Source organism: Neodiprion pinetum, chromosome 2, assembly GCF_021155775.2.
Source record: "Neodiprion pinetum isolate iyNeoPine1 chromosome 2, iyNeoPine1.2, whole genome shotgun sequence".
Taxonomy (NCBI): domain Eukaryota; kingdom Metazoa; phylum Arthropoda; class Insecta; order Hymenoptera; family Diprionidae; genus Neodiprion; species Neodiprion pinetum.
Genome location: NC_060233.1, coordinates 8,176,684 through 8,194,361, shown reverse-complemented (window position 1 = coordinate 8,194,361; position 17,678 = coordinate 8,176,684). Strand labels below are relative to the sequence as shown.

The window sequence follows — 17,678 nt, the reverse complement described above, 5'->3', positions numbered from 1 at the left end:
ACGAACGTAAGTTTCTCATTCTATATGCAATTCTGAACGAAAACACTGAAATACATTTTTGTTTCGAGACAGACATAAGAACAATGATATGAATTCACTATTGCAATTTCTTAGAATCCAAGCCATTTTTTGAGTTCTGCGCTGAATGAAAATGTATTGAAGTGGTTTTGTTCAGAATTGCACATAGAATGGGGCATTTAAGCCCTTTTACGCGTGTGAGATACGTGGATGTGAAATTTCACCGCGGCTTACGCATTACAAACATCCTTGTATAGGAATGTTCATTAACGCCTTGGGCTTCCGGCTAACTTGTTCCAGATTCAAAACAAAATGCGAGCTCGAATTCTCTACGAATTATGTGACAATAACCGAGGATGCAACCGACGTGAGAGATTGGAAGTCGTCACATAATCCGTACAGAATCGAACTCACATTTTGTTTCGGACTGCAAACAAGTTGGACGGAAGAGAAAAGCATCGATGAACATTACTGTACGTATTATCGTAAACCTATCAAGGTTTTTGAATACTTCGGCCCTCGGTCGATAAGACAGCATGGGATAAACGAACTCCCCTGTGGAGGAATATAACGCGATGATTCAGAATCGGTTCCGCCACTTCACCCTTCGGCAAACTCTCGAAAATACAAGGGACGTCTGTGCCATGCGGCAAGTGATGCATGCACTTAGCAGCTGTTGGCGCATCCACGCGTACGTACACTGCAAGTGCACCAAGAGCGGCAACAGTCAACGACGTGAGGAATAATCGCGGTACCTGCATTTCAACGAGGGAAAGAATTATACGGAGTTTCAGGGATACGTGAGTGCACGCAGAAGATGTGAATATAGGAGGGGGTGAGGTTAGACTTACAGAACGGCTGCAACCACCGCGCATCATCGTTGGATGTTGTGTGCATTTGAATTCAAAGCCGAACGTTCGAGCCGTTCAACGAATTCAACGTGTCTCGTTCGTTGCTTGCTTGCTGGCTTGTGTTTAGCCCGCGTCATATCGCATACCAAACATTAACGCTTTGAGCTTCTTCGAGGCTGCTGCTGCTGATGCACCGAGCTGCATATCGCGCCACGAATAACAAATATGTACAAATACCGGGCATGACAAACGGCCGAGAAACCGAACCCAGTCGGTATACTATACACTGCAGGTTTCTAGATTTATTCGAGACGAAAAGTACGAGACACCGTCGTCGATGAGATTACAGGCACATTCGAGCTGACCGCGCTTTCAGAAATCGCGGTCAAACCGCATTCGCAAAGCTTCGAATTGCATTCGGGTTATTTCCGCTCTGCAGTTATTCCGACAGTGCGATTACAAAAAGGTTTAATAAGAAAGGTAGAGGTAGGGCGAACCACGCTCCCCGTGTCCGTGTTAAAAACAGTTCGAGCTATATTTATCTCGGGGGTTTGCTTTCGTGGAGCAGTATTATATCTACCTATATGTTAGACGACTGTACTACGTACGTCTAACTAACTAGTTTGCCTTACTTCCGAGCAAGCGTAATCCCCGCACCGCATTTAATTTCAACGCCCGTGACTCGAGTTTTCTTCAACCGCGGAGAGCTTCGTTTTTCGTCCTGCGAAATGCGATCCGCATACCTATAAGTGGCAAAAAATCGTGATTCCTATGTAAACCGCGCTGCCGTGTAATTTCATTATACCGTGAAACAAGTATGATGTGTATAGTCAAAAGCAGCTATTATAAAGCTCTTGGAAAGAGGCCACAGACTATACTCTTGCGTATACGCGTACATGTATTATACATCACGTGTATTCTACTTCGCAAGATACGGATATATAGATATACAGATTAAAGATAGAGCGAGAGAGAGAGAGAGAGATGGAGAGCTTTCCGATTTGTTAGAGGATTGTTTGTTTAAGTTTGAGAACGAGGGCCTCTCTATCTCTGCTTCAGGCAGCGTATACATATACACATATACAATACATACCCGTTAACAACATGCGAGAAAGATCCGTACGCGCGTGTGCATATTCTCACCGATCCTCCTGAAATTGTATATTTTTTTCCCTGTCAAATATTAATTTTTCGTTTTACCGTTTAGCAAAAAACTATATGTAAATGCCGTAGTGGCGCCCCGTTGTGCGCCGAGTTTACATCTCTCAGCCTCACACACGCAAGCGGACGTTAAACGTATACCTACTGTAAATGTTATTACACGTATACTTTACACATATATACAAGACGACGTGGTCGTGCATATTCGCTTGAATTACCGCACCGTGTCTACTGTAAAGTATCACACTTATAACTCGACGATCCACCGTGTTGGGAGCGAGTTCGGTATAACGCATATGTATATTCTACACACACACACACACACACACACGTACGTACATACATGCCTAAATACACACCCGGAACACGGTCAGTGACGCATATGTATATTTGAACGGTGCACCGGGGCCTGTCGGGCCCATATGCGGGGCGCCAGGACTTCCGCGTTTGTCTCGAGGTTTCGTTTCGTTTCGTTTCGTTTCGGTGCGGTTTGTCCGTCCATCCGGGTGCGCCGATATCTATCATCGCGTGTACCTACATCCGTCTAACTATGTATGCGGATGTATACGTTGTACTTGGGCAAAAGCGTGCGGTTCACGACACCGCGTGGTTTATAATTTTCGTGAGAGAGTGGATGTAAAGGCAGTGCAGCGGGACGGCGGGAAAACGGTTCCGAACAGGAAAGACCTCCCCCTCCCCCCCGCCCCTCCTTCTTCCTTCTCCTTCCTTCCTTCTTGGGGCACAACGTTTCGTACCGTCACGCATGCACGCGTTCGAACGCGCCAGGCGCCTAAAAGCCTCACCGACGTTGGATGACGAGGACGAGGACGAGGACGAGGAGGAGGCGACGTGTCCTGGGTGTCCGTCACATCCTCCTCCTCCTGCTCCTTTCATTTGTGATTGCATGCGACTCGGCGCCGGGGATTCGGCGGCGCCAGTCGTCGGCACACTTTCGACCGCATTGTGGATGTGATTTACGCATCATGCGTTAATCGTGATGATACACATGCGTGCTTGTAGGTACAGGATGTAGAGAGGCGCGTGAGCTACGGTTTACTTACACCTTTACTGGTACCTGTAACGACGTGCCCCCGCATTATTAATCCAGTCGGAACTTACATTTGAGATTGCGATTTTTTCAAGCAATTATAATTTTCTTTATCTAATCGTCGGAGTACCAAATTCTGCGGTAACTTTAGCCGCCGTCTTGAATTTATGGGAGAATCTCTTTTTGTCAAATGACTCGGAACATTTTTTTTTTTTTCAAATTTTTTACCAAAAATCATCGAAACGTAAACAAACTTGTAGGAAATTTAATTTTCTACAATTTTGGTTAGAAAGATTTTTTATTTAGTCTATGACAGATATTTCCCGAGTTGAATTATTAAATTCAAGATGGCGGCGAAAGCTTTCGCAGATTCCGATCGAAATTCTGGACTTAGACCGCGAACGATTGGAAGGAGAAAACAGTGGTATCGAAAACATTGCAGTTTCGGGTATTGTTTTTTGTTTTTTTTCTCGTTTTCTGTACATTCCAACCGATCGTGGGCTACATACCCATGACGAATCCGGGATTCGAAACACGCATCGTCTGCATGTATACGACACGTGTATGTTGCATTGTGCATACATATACATGGAGCATGCACAGGCGCTGATTGCAAGCCGAAAGGGTTTTTCCGTAAAATGAGACGGTCGACCTGACTCGTTAAATATGCGACTCGCCGCTCAGCGTGCCGCGAGCGTGATGCACGCGCTTTGCATCCTATGTGCATATGTGCGTGCATGCGTGCATGCGTGTGCGTGTGTGTGTGTGTATAACGTACGTATATACTGTATAAGTACCGACGACTGCTGCGGAGGCCAGCACACCGCACAACAACCGCCTAACTGGCGCCCGCCGCATATTTTATCGTTCACGTGTATGTATGTATATATGATGTCTATATATGTATACATGTATAAATGTATATAGATATGTATACATACATACGTACCGAAAGCGCACATATATATATATATGTGTGTGTGTGTGTGTGTGTGTGTGCGCGCGCGCGAGTGTACATATATAATTATATAACGCAAGATCGGTCAATTTATAAGTTTGTATTTATGTATCGTACCTAGTTACACCGCGTGTGAAATTAATTTTATATACAGCAGGGGTAATTATTATGAAAAAAATCACGGGACTTAGATACCTACGTTGTATTAAATAGCACATTTACAGTAGGTACGAGGGATATTTATACGTACCCTATATCTATATATCTACGTGCGTATCTGAGGCGCCGATGTTTCGACGCGCTACGCGCATATCTACGGCCGCATTATTGCATTACGCGTATGGTATACCACGTATTACAGATACATACATGCACGGGTGTATGTATCATTATTCACAAGAGTTAATATACGGGAGAGAACCGCTAGTCGTATAGCATGTATAGCTGATGCTTATATATATATCGTACACACCTTGAGGCGAGATCTCGGATATTGGTTTCGGAGATCTGCACCAGCCATGTACGTACATCTGTGCGTTTACATACGTGTGCGCATACATATGTCATTCGATTATTGTACAATATTGTGTAGACTTGTATTATATGTACGGGTTTAACGCTATTGTCATTTGAGTAGTTATATTATACGTGTATTGCATACCTGGGTATACACGTGTATGTTCACGAACCGCTGTTGAAACCGATCTTTATATCACGCATATAACGCGACACCTTCGGTTATTACGCATACTATACCTGTATCTAGGCGTATAAAGATCAAGGAACGAAAAGAGCAAGAAAAAATATATATATATATATATATATAAAAAAAAAGACGCAATAATTGTTTTTTAATTAAACTACGGCGAAACACGTCTGTGTTATAATCTATATGGTGTAATAAAAACAAGTTTCGAAATTCATCACGTGCACGCCGGTGTTCAAGTCGTGTGATCAATTTTTGTGAAATAGTTAACGCGTCGCCCTTGGATCACGGCGTGCATTTGATGCATATTACTTGCACACGCGTTTATTATATACCTGTAGTACAGTCATAGAACCGTGTGTTACAACTTTTTGAAACACGTCACACGTATGCTGTATGATTTCATTCGGTTTCAGGAGCGCTATCTTAACCCTATAAGAACGGTAACGGGGGCGATGGGGGTTGAATAACGCCCCGCGTGAATTTAAATTTCCCGCCTTAGGACAACGGCTCACGTTTTCGACTCGAGGACATCGACCATAATTAAATTTTTTCGAACTTACGAAAAATGTTTTTTGGCTCACGTGATTCTTTATCGAAGAAAAAAACGATGAATATGAGACCCTATAGAATTCTTCAGGATACGATGTAAGTACTCGAGAGATGGAATTCTTAAGATTGGGACGTTTTTTCACCCCTCCGTTACAGTTCTAGGGTTAAGGGTGAAATTTGTTATCACAGGGGGATATTTACCTTTGTTATCATTGAATTTGTTGTTGTCATTGCTGTTGTTGTTGTTGGTTATTCTCCTCTCCTCGTCCGCCAGCATCCCATTGTCGTCATACTCCAAATTGACGGAGGCGCCCGCCGTCGCGACGCTGAGGGTCGTTATCGTTGCGAAAGTTATCAATTCCCGTGGCAGCATTTTGCTTCAGCTTGATATGTACGTTTGTATCTATATACCTCTGTATGTACACGTTGTATTACCCGCTGAGCGAGTAAACACTTTCACGACTCGGTCCAGAGTTGGTTGATTTTTCGTCAATTATTATACGTACAACAAGTATAATTTTTCTCTTTCCCCCCCCCCCCCCCGTGTTAAACGATTATTTTAATCGATATTATCTATCGCAGGTTTATCGATCCGTTTACACTGTGGATAAATCAGGTAACACGAATAATTTTAACCAATTATTTGCCGCAGGTACGAATCGTACAACCGCGTCAATTTCATTCGACTCTCGTTTAATTTTCGTTCAAAGAAACAACGTCGAATTCATATTAGGCACACCCCGCGCACCGAAATCACAGAACAATGTACCGAACGGTAATATCAAAGAAAACATTAATTCTCCTCAAAGGGTGTTCGGAGAATAATAGTTTAAAAATAATATCGTTTTTCACAAAATTTACTTTCGAGCGAGGTAAAAGACTCGATCAAATCTCGTTAAATTAAACCGGCGTGCACTTCGAGCGGCATCGAAATACGTTTAAAGTGCACGTACGAGCGAGTCTCGGAGGTACGGCACTGAACCGACTTTGCGAGAGGAAGAACTCGGCCGATCGTAGCCGGCGAAGAACGCTCTCTGATAGTTTTTAAACTACGGCGGCCCTCGCCGAGGCGTTCCGGTCAGGAGGCTCGTTTGTGTGGGTGAGAAACCGGCGTCCGTACGAGCCGAGCTTTCGCCGTGTTCGTCGGCTAAGTAGGGCTGCATAGAAGGGGAAAATCCGGAGGTGGGGGACCGAGTGGCGCCTCGGGCCAGACCAGACCAGCCAGACGCCGGGCGTCGCAACGCGCCCTCGTCGACGTCGCCGTCGGCGTCGGTCCCGGTTTCGCTCCGTTTTACTCCCGCCACGTTGCATCGCTGCATGTGCTCGCCGGCCGTTCCTTGTCTGCACCCACCCTCCTCTTCCTCCTCCTCATCCTTTGCCTCACCGACCTTTTCACCCGCTGTTTGACTCACCGTCATCGGCCACATGATACTTACACCCATTGTGATCAGCTGCGAACTGGAACCGAGCTCCGGCGCCGAGGGTTTTTGCCCTTGTGCTTCTCGCTTCCCGATCGCCGACACACGCACGTTCGTTTTACGTCGATATTCCCACTCGCTTCCTGATCTCTTCGATTACCTCTCTACCCTTCGACGTAGAGATGCATCGGATAATTCGCGTACTTTTCCGAGATATAATTTTTATACCGCGTGGCGACAGCGGCAACGCGATCAACGATGGTATCAGTTGACATTTTGGCTCGATGCCGGATACGGATTAGATCGTAGAAATCTGTAAGGAGGAGAAACAGGATTAAATTTTTATTCGATTTTAACGATTGTATATTATCTCATGCGTTGGTTGTTTGTTTCTTTATAAAAAAAAAAAAAAAATCTTCGCTCTTTTGCCCACGGCATTTTTTTTCCTGTTATTGTTTAGTCTCTTTTGTAATTTACAACGTGTGTCTGCATGTCTGTTACATAGCTATACCTAACGTACACTTGACATCGCGTAGTAACCGAATATGTTTCGTAAACACTCGGGAGTCGGGCAAATCTGTAAAGCACATAAGAGACGACACTCTGTTTTTATTATACACGCCGTATATGTGTACATTTATGTATATACGTATGTAAGCGGGCACCAAGGAAAAAGAAGGAGCAACTACGGTAATAATGAAGGGAGAAGAACAACAGATTAAAAGAACAGAACAGAACAAAATAAAAAAAAAAAAGAAAAGAAAGGGAAACCGGTACGTTTACTCAAAGCTAAGAATTTATTTTCCCCCAGATCCTTTTAGCCGGGAATGAAAATTAGGAGACAATTAGCGTTGCGTTTGTCGATATATATATATATAATATACATGTGTATACATATATATATATATATATATTCTTTGAAAGGCTACTGCGGTGATCCCGATCCATCATCAAAAACCGATTAGATTAGAAACCCGGTCCATTATACCGTACACGAAAAAATAATAAAAACCTGCAGCACGCCTAACTTGCGACTGATATAAAGATCACGTCGCGGAGGGATTTTGAAAATAATAATAATTTATTTTTTATTTTCATATAATCCAAACTCCATGCACACGTTGAACTGGTGCAATATGCGTTTATTTTTTACACATATTCAGAATGATCGATACACTGCATTCGTATCAGCGTTCTTGTTGCACAGCCTTATTGACAGCTTGTACCGTCGGTGGGGCCTTGGGGGAGGAGGAGAGAGAAAAAGACGAACAAAGGAGCACAGTGAGGAGAAGAGAAGAGAAGAATGTAAAAAACGTTGCGCTCACTGCACAGCAGCACTGCACTGTGAAGTTCGAGACGGCGAAGTGCACACGGCGCCGTTCAGCGAGTGGAAAGTTGCGTGAGAAATTCTTCTCGCTAATAGCTTAGAATGTAATCATGAAAAGTGATTACACATTATGTATAACCGTCGGTCAGGAACTCGAACCTGATTTTATACCTCGGCTCTAACCCGCTGGTAAGTAAAGAAGCTGGATAACAGAAGGAAGGAAAAGAAGGAAGGGAGCTACATGATGTGGATGGGCATGGGCAGGGACTAATGGGTCCCCCTGCAATAATTCGAAGCGACAGTAAGATGAAATAAGAGAAAACTGTGCGGTTCATGCATCAGCGAAGGCTTGCTGCATGGCAGAAAAATGAGAAAATGAGAAAATGAGAAAATGAGGAGGTATATAAACGCGAGGTCCAGCCTTGGGCGAGCCGTTCCTTCGGTCGCTGGAAGAAGGGCGAGGAGGGTGGGGGTGGGGGGGAGGGCAGGGCCTCATCCTCCGTAGAGATATTCCGTACTCGGAAACCCACTTAGCGTTCGGGGGGCCTTTTCAAGATTAGAGAGTAAAAGACCGACGCGACATGCCGGGGTCTGGTGGGGTCTCTCTTTCGTGGGTTTCTGGGCCCTACTATTGAGGGGGAGGGGGAGGGGGGGGGGGGAGGTGACCCAATGTAACCGGGATGCTGCGATATCCATCCTGCGGGCGAAAGTTGCGCGATGCCGCAGGTATAACGGGAGGACCTGCTGCACCGTCCTTTCGTTCGTTAATGTCCCTCTCTGTATACCTGTAATAATAGTGACCGGAGTGCAGACGGGGATCTATTACGCGTGTGGACCATGATAGATATTTTCGAGCTGCCGGGAATTCGTCCGACGGGGTGGAGGAGGGCGAGGAAGGAGACGAGGCGTTGATAAGGGAACGCGTTCGACTAAAAGAGAAAGAGGAATTGGATGCCGAGGGAAAATGGAGGCCGAGATAGCCGGACGACCGAGCTGATAGTGGAAGACCGGAACGGACAAAGTCTGACGACCATCGTGCGTGTACGTATACCTATAACGTGGATGTGTATGGCGCAGCAGACGACGTTGTCGATTCCCTTGTTTTTAACCTCCATAAGTAACCCTCTAATCGCTGACGACTCTGCACGAACAGACAAATGTACTTTGATCCTTTTCACCGCGATAGGCTACGTCCACCTAAGTTTGAAATATTTCAAAGTAGCAGGAGGCAGCTTTTAGCTCTTGCCTCTGGCCACTTATTGCATGCTATTGGGATTCGGTCGCTTGGCAATGCGTCATCTGGTGGAAAAAAATCAAACCAATGCAACCAGGCTGACAGATGAACGTTGACCGTGTTTTTTTCGCGTCTGGATGGTATGAGAACAGGTATATCATTCATTACGTTTCATTAATTTATGTGACATGAGTGATTTAAACCACCAAGAATTACGATTTGCCTCGATTAAAATTAAAAACTTAGGTTATGTGGCGATAAAATAGCGCCGACAACCAGACTCTGACGTCACGAGGACATTTTCCAATACTAACGTGGTTACGCAGGTGATCGCGAAAACCAGACACGGTTTTCTAGTTTCTGTCCAATCACGGTTAACATGAATAATGCATAAAAATACCGTTCGCGTATGCAGCTGCTTTCTTTTTTCGCATCTCGGAAAATTGCCAATTGTCGTACTATATCCTCTTTGCGCATCGAGAATCGCTGATGAGCTTGCAGCTATGGGATGAAAATTAAGGGTCACGAAGAAACGAAACATCGCGTCCAAGCACTGCAGCAGGGTGCTTCAAGTTTACAGACGCTCTTCTCGGCTCTTGAAAGTCTCGAGCAGTTTCAAGAGTCAAATACGAGACGGGGTGAAGTGTTAGGCCTGAGCCCTCGCTCGCCATAAGCGTCATCTTGAAGTGCTTCTATAATAATTTTTTTTTCCTTTTGTACTTTCCCTGTTTTTTCGCTTTTTTTCTTCTTCTTCAAAAGCTTCAATCGCTCTCGAGTATATCTCTCGGTCTCGCCAGCTACTTCGTACGTATAATCAAACTACCGCTCGAGTACCACGGCGGAATGAAAAGCACGAGTGACGAGACATTGCTGCTTGTCCTCGTTTGTCCAAATATTCCAAGCCGTACAACGTGAAACATCCAGTCGCGATTGCATTCGATTTGGACACGTTGTGACGACACCGAAATTCATACATATATGCGATTTTTTACGCCAATAATTGTAGTCCATCCCGATGGCTCTCATTATAATTTCGCTCTTTTATTTAAAGTCTCGCGAGTTATAATTCATGTCTCGTTAAGATCCGGCCTGAAGATTCGTGTAATTAATAATGGGGGGGTTTTACTCCCTGTCTGCAGGCTAACGTGTAAAATAAGTTATCGGTTTATATTCGAATGAGGCATTATCTCCGGTCGTTGAAATGCAAATGTCGATAAATCACACGAAATACGTATATACCACACGCGTAAAAAATCTCACTGCAATTAAGAACATTCATGTATGCGTGTCTCCGTGCGTATGTGTGATATCTGTATTCCCGTATAACGCTGACAATAAACCAATGTAACGAATACAGCCGCAACGCGGCGTGGCAACAAGTGAAAATATAACAATACAGCATGACGGATTACGCAAGATATTTATGAGACGGTCGTATGAGAATCGGTGTAAGGTACTTATGTATCGCGTACGTATTCTCTTGCAGAGTTTATAATACGCTACCGGTTTTGTTTTCACTCCAGAGAGGATGCTCGACGTCGAGAAGATAATTTATTTAAACACATCGTACCGGGAGAAATTGAAATATGCCTTCTTTGTGCCTCATTTGACGGATGCACGCGATGTCCGTGTACACGTATAAGTGCAAACCGCATCGTGGACAAAGCGAAGATGAAGCGGGTCCATAGAGCTACTTCTATAATGCTTATTACAGTGTAAGGTTTTACCGAGCTTCAAGTGAAATTGCCTGTACCGAGGGAGTTTTTTTTTTTTTTTTACAGTTTAGACTTACAGTCATCCCTTAGCATGGTTTCTAATTCTTATAACAATACGTCAAGGTTCGCAGCTCGAATGAAAACCTTCGAAAATTTCCTTATACGGTTGAATGAATAACGCGATATCAGAATTCTGTGATCTTTATCGATTTTTCATGCTGCTGACAAATCCTGCTAAGAAGAAACTAATCGATCAAAGTGACTAGAATTTATTGTAAAGAAATAAATATGATCGTGATTCGGATCGTTATTATAGTTATACGAGGAGCCGGTACCGAGCTATAATGGATCTTTTATTTGAGCAGGCAAACGAGTCTCCGAGTTTTGTAACCTTCCTTTTTTCAGACCGCGAGGCTCTCGGCATGGCAAGCCACGAAGCGTAAGAGCCGCGGTCGTTGTCTTACAATAATAGAAAGTGACAAGAAACAATTGCAGACGACTGCGGAAAACGAGTATAAACTATATAAAGTCAGCGATAAAACGTCAGGCTGTACATTACACGTAACGGTATAATGGCGATAATGGATTGTTCTACGTTTTTACTTCCTCGTATACCCAGGAAATTGCAGTCAGGTTCAAAGTGGGCGTTTCAAAACCGGATCCTCCCATAACCTTTTCGTAGTCTCTATATCATGCGAAAGAATGAAAATTACAATTTTGACATTATTATTATACAATTTGTGGTACAGTCAACCGATGCTTAACACTGTTGTATTCCATTTACAAAATGCTCGAAATCGAAACATTTTTATTTGTAAACGTACTCAAAGTTAAATCACACGCACGTGTTTCTCGCGTGAAAAGAAAGCTTTTGATCCAAATTCGAAGCAATTCGAACAAATATTTACGGAGATATAGGACTGAATACTGCTAAATATGACGAAATTCGACTGGTACTAAAATTGTTTATCTCGATAAAAAAACTACGAAAGTACGTACATGTTAGTGTTTTAGGAATATCTCATACAGGTAGTATCATTTCCGCGTCCTATTTTCAATTTATTTTTTGTCCACTTCGTGGCAAAATAATGCCCGTTAGTTTACCAAGGTCGAGAAAAAATGTTTGCAAGAAGACGTACCTGGTGATGACGTAACAGGCAGCGAGAACCGAGATGAGGGCGGCCAAAGCGAGAATAAGGGCTGCCACGTGGAGGGGTTTGACCTGCCGAAGGGTCAAGGAATTCAGACCGCTGCCGTCGCCGGTAAATGCCGAAGAGTCGAGGAGTTTCTTATCGCGATAGCGATCCGGGGGGTCCGAGGATTTGCCTTGAGAGTCCCCGCTGCTGACGACGGGATCGCGGTTCTGGGTTGACAAGGGCCGACGGTGATCCTGCAACAGAGGGTCGAGGGCACCGCGGTTGCAGTAGTCGTGGGAGTCGCAGCATCTCAAATGCGGCAGTCGAACCCGGTGCTGGTAACCGGTCGAAGTGTCCTCGGACCTGGGAGGATTCTCGCACAGAAGTGGCGTCGCGTCTCTGTCGAGAATCGGGGAGAGTCATACTTTAATTATTGCAGAAATCAATTTTTAGTCACGGTTACTATACACGCTGCACAGTCATTGTTATCTATTTTCATCTTTTACCATAATCGAAAACAACTATGCTGAAAATATAATATATAAACTGATAAAGTGCAGTCAACCAACCAAACAGATTCAATGTTTCGGTAACCAAAGAATATAGTAACAACTATATTCTCACTAAATATAAGTTACTCGAGTCTCGGTAGTTTTTTTGTTTTTTGTTTTTGTAGTTTCAACAATTTTTCAATTTTACTAGAAACTTCTAGTAACTATGACAAATGAAATTTACTACAGTGCAGCAAACAGATTCAATGTTTCGATAACCAGAAAATGTTGTATTGAAACTATATTCACATTAAATAGTAAACTCGAGTCTCAGTAGTTTTTTGTTTTTGTAATTTAAACAATTTTTCAATGTTACTAGAAACTTATAGTAACTATAACAAATGAAATTTTCAACAGTCCAGCAAACAGATTAAACGTTTCGGTAACCAGAAAATGTAGTATTGAAACTATATTCACACTAAATAGTATACTCGAGTCTCAGAATTTTTTTTTTTTTTTTTGTTTTTGTAATTCCAACAATTTTTCAATTTACCAGAAACTTCTAGTAAGTATAGCAAATGAAATTTTCTACAGTGCAGCGACGCTTGAGATTCCCTCTTTCTCTTTTCAATTACTCTTTCTCTCTCATCTTGTTTGAAATTTTTGTTTTTCTTTCGTTTACAATTAGCTCAAATCCTGTGACAGAGTTTACGCAATGTGCAGGCGGTTAACAGTTGGACACTTTATAGGCATTACGGTTTCTCCGTCCAGTCAAAGAAGCCGCTATTGAAGCTGTAACATGTACATACATTATACATAACCGTTTACTTATACGTAATATCTGTCTCTGAATGTTTTCTAATATCTTTTTTTCTTCTTCTTCTTCAAACAGTATTCGAGGAACAAGATGATTATCTCTCACCGCTGGTTGCAACTTTTTATTTTAATTTCCTTTTCTACTTTTTTCTTCGCATATGGTTGGCTTGATTTGAATGCCGACGTGTCAATCGCGCGAGTTCACATCTATAATACGTATGTATAGGCGTAAGGCGTAACACGAAATTCATATAGCTACTCTCCGAGAGTAAAATACTCGGCACATACTTGGGTATAGGGATTTTTACTCAAGTTTGATCAAAATCTCGTCGCATTCCGATTAAATACGACGCCCTGGGCTATCGGCGGACAGAGTAATCGCTGACTCGAACGGGATTCGTCTCCGTTTTACCCGTCTTTTTATACCTCTGGCGCTTCGTGTAATATGTACCGCATGCTGTGTTTGTACTTCATACAGTATTTTCTGTTAAACCTAGGGTATGCATATGATAATTTCACATAAAATGTGAAAGAAACCACTTTGAAAAACGAACAAACCAAACAAACGAAGAACTTACCACCGCACGAAACAGTCTGCAGAACATTGAATATATACGTATATATATACATATATATATATCTATACATATTGCACAATGAATCACACATTGGATTTGCATCCAAATACTTTTCGTACGTTAAATAACCTATGTATTAAGTACATTCCCGTCTAACAAAATAAAAACAAAACTATTCTCGCCATTCTTTATACACACCTCCGGCACTGTAAGAACGATTTTTGGTCGTCTGCAGGTATTTCAGTATCGGTACAATCACCGAGGAAAAGAGATTGCAGTTCTGGCCTGCGGGAGGAGATAACTCGAGTAACGAGCATGCACGTCCAGTAAAAGTATGCCCATTAGGTGCATACGTGTTCATGTGTATATATAAATACAAACACGGGTGTACGTACCTGCGGCACAAAGCCATGGTCATATCGGGTGAATACACGCGCATTGTACAATGCATGCAGAATTAGCTAGGCGCAGGATATTTGCTGCACAATTCTCCGTCGGCGGTGAATCGTCTACGCGATGCACCGTCGGTCATGCAATTGTGCAGTGAGTGCAATGAGTAGGTACATACGCATGTGTTACGCAGTCGAGGATCGACATCAACGGGGATGATTTACAACTGTGAAAGATTTATTATAAATGCGAAAACTCGGAATTAATTGTTCTCGGAGCACATGTGCGCACGTCGTTTTATACCAGTTAATTTTTGCCATACCCATTATTATCCCAGCAGGAGATAGCGTGATTTTATGGTATGTATACGGTACGGGATCACGTTAATGTTATCCATATATGATCGTATACGAATTTTAATCGTAACGCGAATAATGCACCGATTCATCCGCTAATTAAATGAATATCATTTCCACGTTGTACGGTATTACATAGGTATACGTATAATGATATATCGCGCAAAGATATACGTACATTGACGGTGCAATCCGTTTTATACGTTGCATTCGTGCGTGATATATGATGGGAAAAAGAAACGGAAATTAAAAAAAAGCACGCGGTACATAGATATGCGATGCGAGAAGTGAGGAAGAGATGCGTATGTGTCGGTATTACGCATACCATATTTCGAAAATAAAACATCTCGCTCGAGACATCAATTACTCTGGAGAACGAGGGGTTTCAATTCTCGGTACGAGACGCTCACGCATTATATACAACACATGCATATTCCTCGGCCAGGCAATATCTCACGATTGACTTATCCGAATGTCACTTTCCGAACATGCTGCTCGCCGTCTGGACTAATTATGTCTAACGGTTGTATGAACCAGCATTATTTCTCCGTTGTACACGCGTATTGTAATTAAAGATTTAATTTCATTGCCGGCTTTTTATGATTCATCTAGTCGTTCGGCATAGCTGTTTCATTTTTTTTTTTTTCTTTTTCATGTCTATAATTTTTACGCTTCTCTACTTCGATGAACAATTTTCTCATATAGCTGGGAGATACTTGTCAATTTCTTGATCGTGTGTAACGGATAAATTTTTAAAGCAATGTTTATCGCTGTACACTATTATGCAGATGAAACGCTGTTACATAATTTCACTTCAGTCATTACCTTGTACGGTTTTGGAAAATCAGGTGACGCGATAATCCATAATTCGTCTCTTTTGATCGGATTATTGCTTTTAGAATATTATATGGTTATTATTATTATTATTATTATTATTATTATTATCATTATTATATCACTTAATCTTGAGGGAGTGTAGCCAGTATTTTCTTCAGTATTGGCCGCTTCGAGACGTATTATTTTTTCCGGGAAAAACTTGAACGCAAGCGTTCGCTATAATAGTTTGGATTAAGTGTCATGGGCGTAAGTGTAAGGAAATTGTAGCAATACTCGTGCTTCGGTATATTGTCGAGCTGTTGTAAAAAGTCAGTGAAACAAATCGGTATCTAGTGGTAAAGTGAAACAACGTTAGAGGAATATAAGCAGATATTGAGGAAACGGGAACGAACCGTCGTTAAGTGCAATGGAATTCAGGGGCTTTATACAGAATCGCAATTTCAATTAGGCAGATAATTATTCGAGTTGGCAGAGCGCGTTGCGGAATAAAGTGACGGTTTGATGCTTGCATTTCTTAATTACACGTACTGCAGTATACACGCACAGTGTGCGGTGTATATTATTTTCTACGATAAGCCAGCAGAGTCAGTGCACGTCTTGTTTCACCGTTTGGAGAAACTGTTTATAATCAAACGGCTAGAAACTTCACGTATTGACTATCTATGTATTTACTGTTAAACCAGGCGGTAAATACTTAAGGAACCTCGGTAAACTTGGCGCGGAGAATCATGCGTGTGTAAATTATGCCGCATGTTTTTTGCCATGAAAGAAAGAAGCAGAAAGGAAAAAAAAAATTGATACCTTGCGTCTCATTTATACGCGCACATCCAGCAATTATCATGTGAATCGAGAACTAAGGCGTAGTAGACAATTAGGCAGAGCTTTGCGAGTATCCAGGTTCCGGCTTCTTGTGCGTGATTGAGTTCAGTGAACTCCGTAATTAACGAAAACATGCTGCACGTCTTATGCTGTGGTCGGCAAGTTTACAACCACAATTCATGCGCCCCGCGCTCATCAAGCGATTGTTAATTTTTTAATCCCCATTATCGCGTTGCAACAAGTATCACGCATGATCACCGAGAAAAACTCGTCTTCAAATTCTAGCGAGAAATATCGCAGAGGTTTAAGAAATCCAGTTGGGTGGTCAGTCCTGTAATTATCGCTGGTATGTAGGATTATTTTAAGGATTATTCTGAGAACCTTCTCACGATATGCCCGAAGTTATCGACCAAATCGAATTTATCGTTCTTCGGTTATGCGCGGAGTTCAAATATTCGAAATTGAGATTTTCCCGCGCTAACTAGGACAAAAATCCCACCAATCCTTAAACGCCGCCCTTAGCGTTGACTGCAATCGCGTGTACACGCGGGCGTGGCGCGTTGCCTGGCGCTAGGCGCAAAGGGCACGAAAATTGTGGGCTGCCGGGAAAGAGCGGGTCAATTTGAAAACATGGGTTATTCATGCAGGAGGGGATTGATCGGAATAAACATTACGTACTCGGTGCAGCCGCGAGTTGTGGTATTTCCTTGTCCCTCGTCTGTGAGGATGAGCTCCGTGTAACAGGCGAAACGCGTACCACAGGTGTCCTTCCCGGTTTCAATGCACGTCTTGGTTGTGCACACGCATTTCCTGCCTGAAACATGCGGGTGCTTTATTGCGTTCGGTATCGCCAAGTCTGCTGCCTTACGCTCTCACAACTGGGGGTTCCGTTACCCGCGGGAACAACCTGGCCCACTGTTATACGCCGAGGACTGCACATTATTACGCACGCACACTGTAACGCGTTATTCTATTCTGGACGCGGGAAAACTATTCTTGAATCAATCGATGCATCCACCACTCGCCGTCTCCCACGCTATTGGATAGAGGATCGAGGAACTTTGCCAATTCCGCGGTGTCATTGACGCATTTTCCTCTTATATATTTATCAAAAAATCACAGAGAAAATTTTACTCGTGGTATAGATCGTCTCAGATATCCCGAATTACCGATAATTGGGTTTGACTAATGTAAATGACTTTTAAAAATGTTTAGAAACGTAGTTAATAGGCAATTAAGATGGTTGTTTGTTCGTGCGATGTACTAC

General features: G+C 42.8%; 1 protein-coding gene across 1 annotated transcript in view; it reads right to left on the bottom strand.

Annotated features, from left to right (window-relative positions):
* LOC124213160 (BMP and activin membrane-bound inhibitor homolog) overlaps positions 1-17,678 on the bottom strand; it is a 34,236-nt gene that overhangs the window by 15,648 nt on the left and 910 nt on the right. Inside the window, exons 3-5 of the mRNA XM_046614135.2 lie at positions 17,090-17,225; positions 12,128-12,523; positions 5,496-7,025 (exon numbers count right to left, since the gene is read on the bottom strand). Coding sequence (XP_046470091.2) covers positions 5,496-5,667 — 172 coding nt within the window. The 5' untranslated portion in view covers positions 5,668-7,025; positions 12,128-12,523; positions 17,090-17,225. The remainder of the gene's footprint in view (positions 1-5,495; positions 7,026-12,127; positions 12,524-17,089; positions 17,226-17,678) is intronic.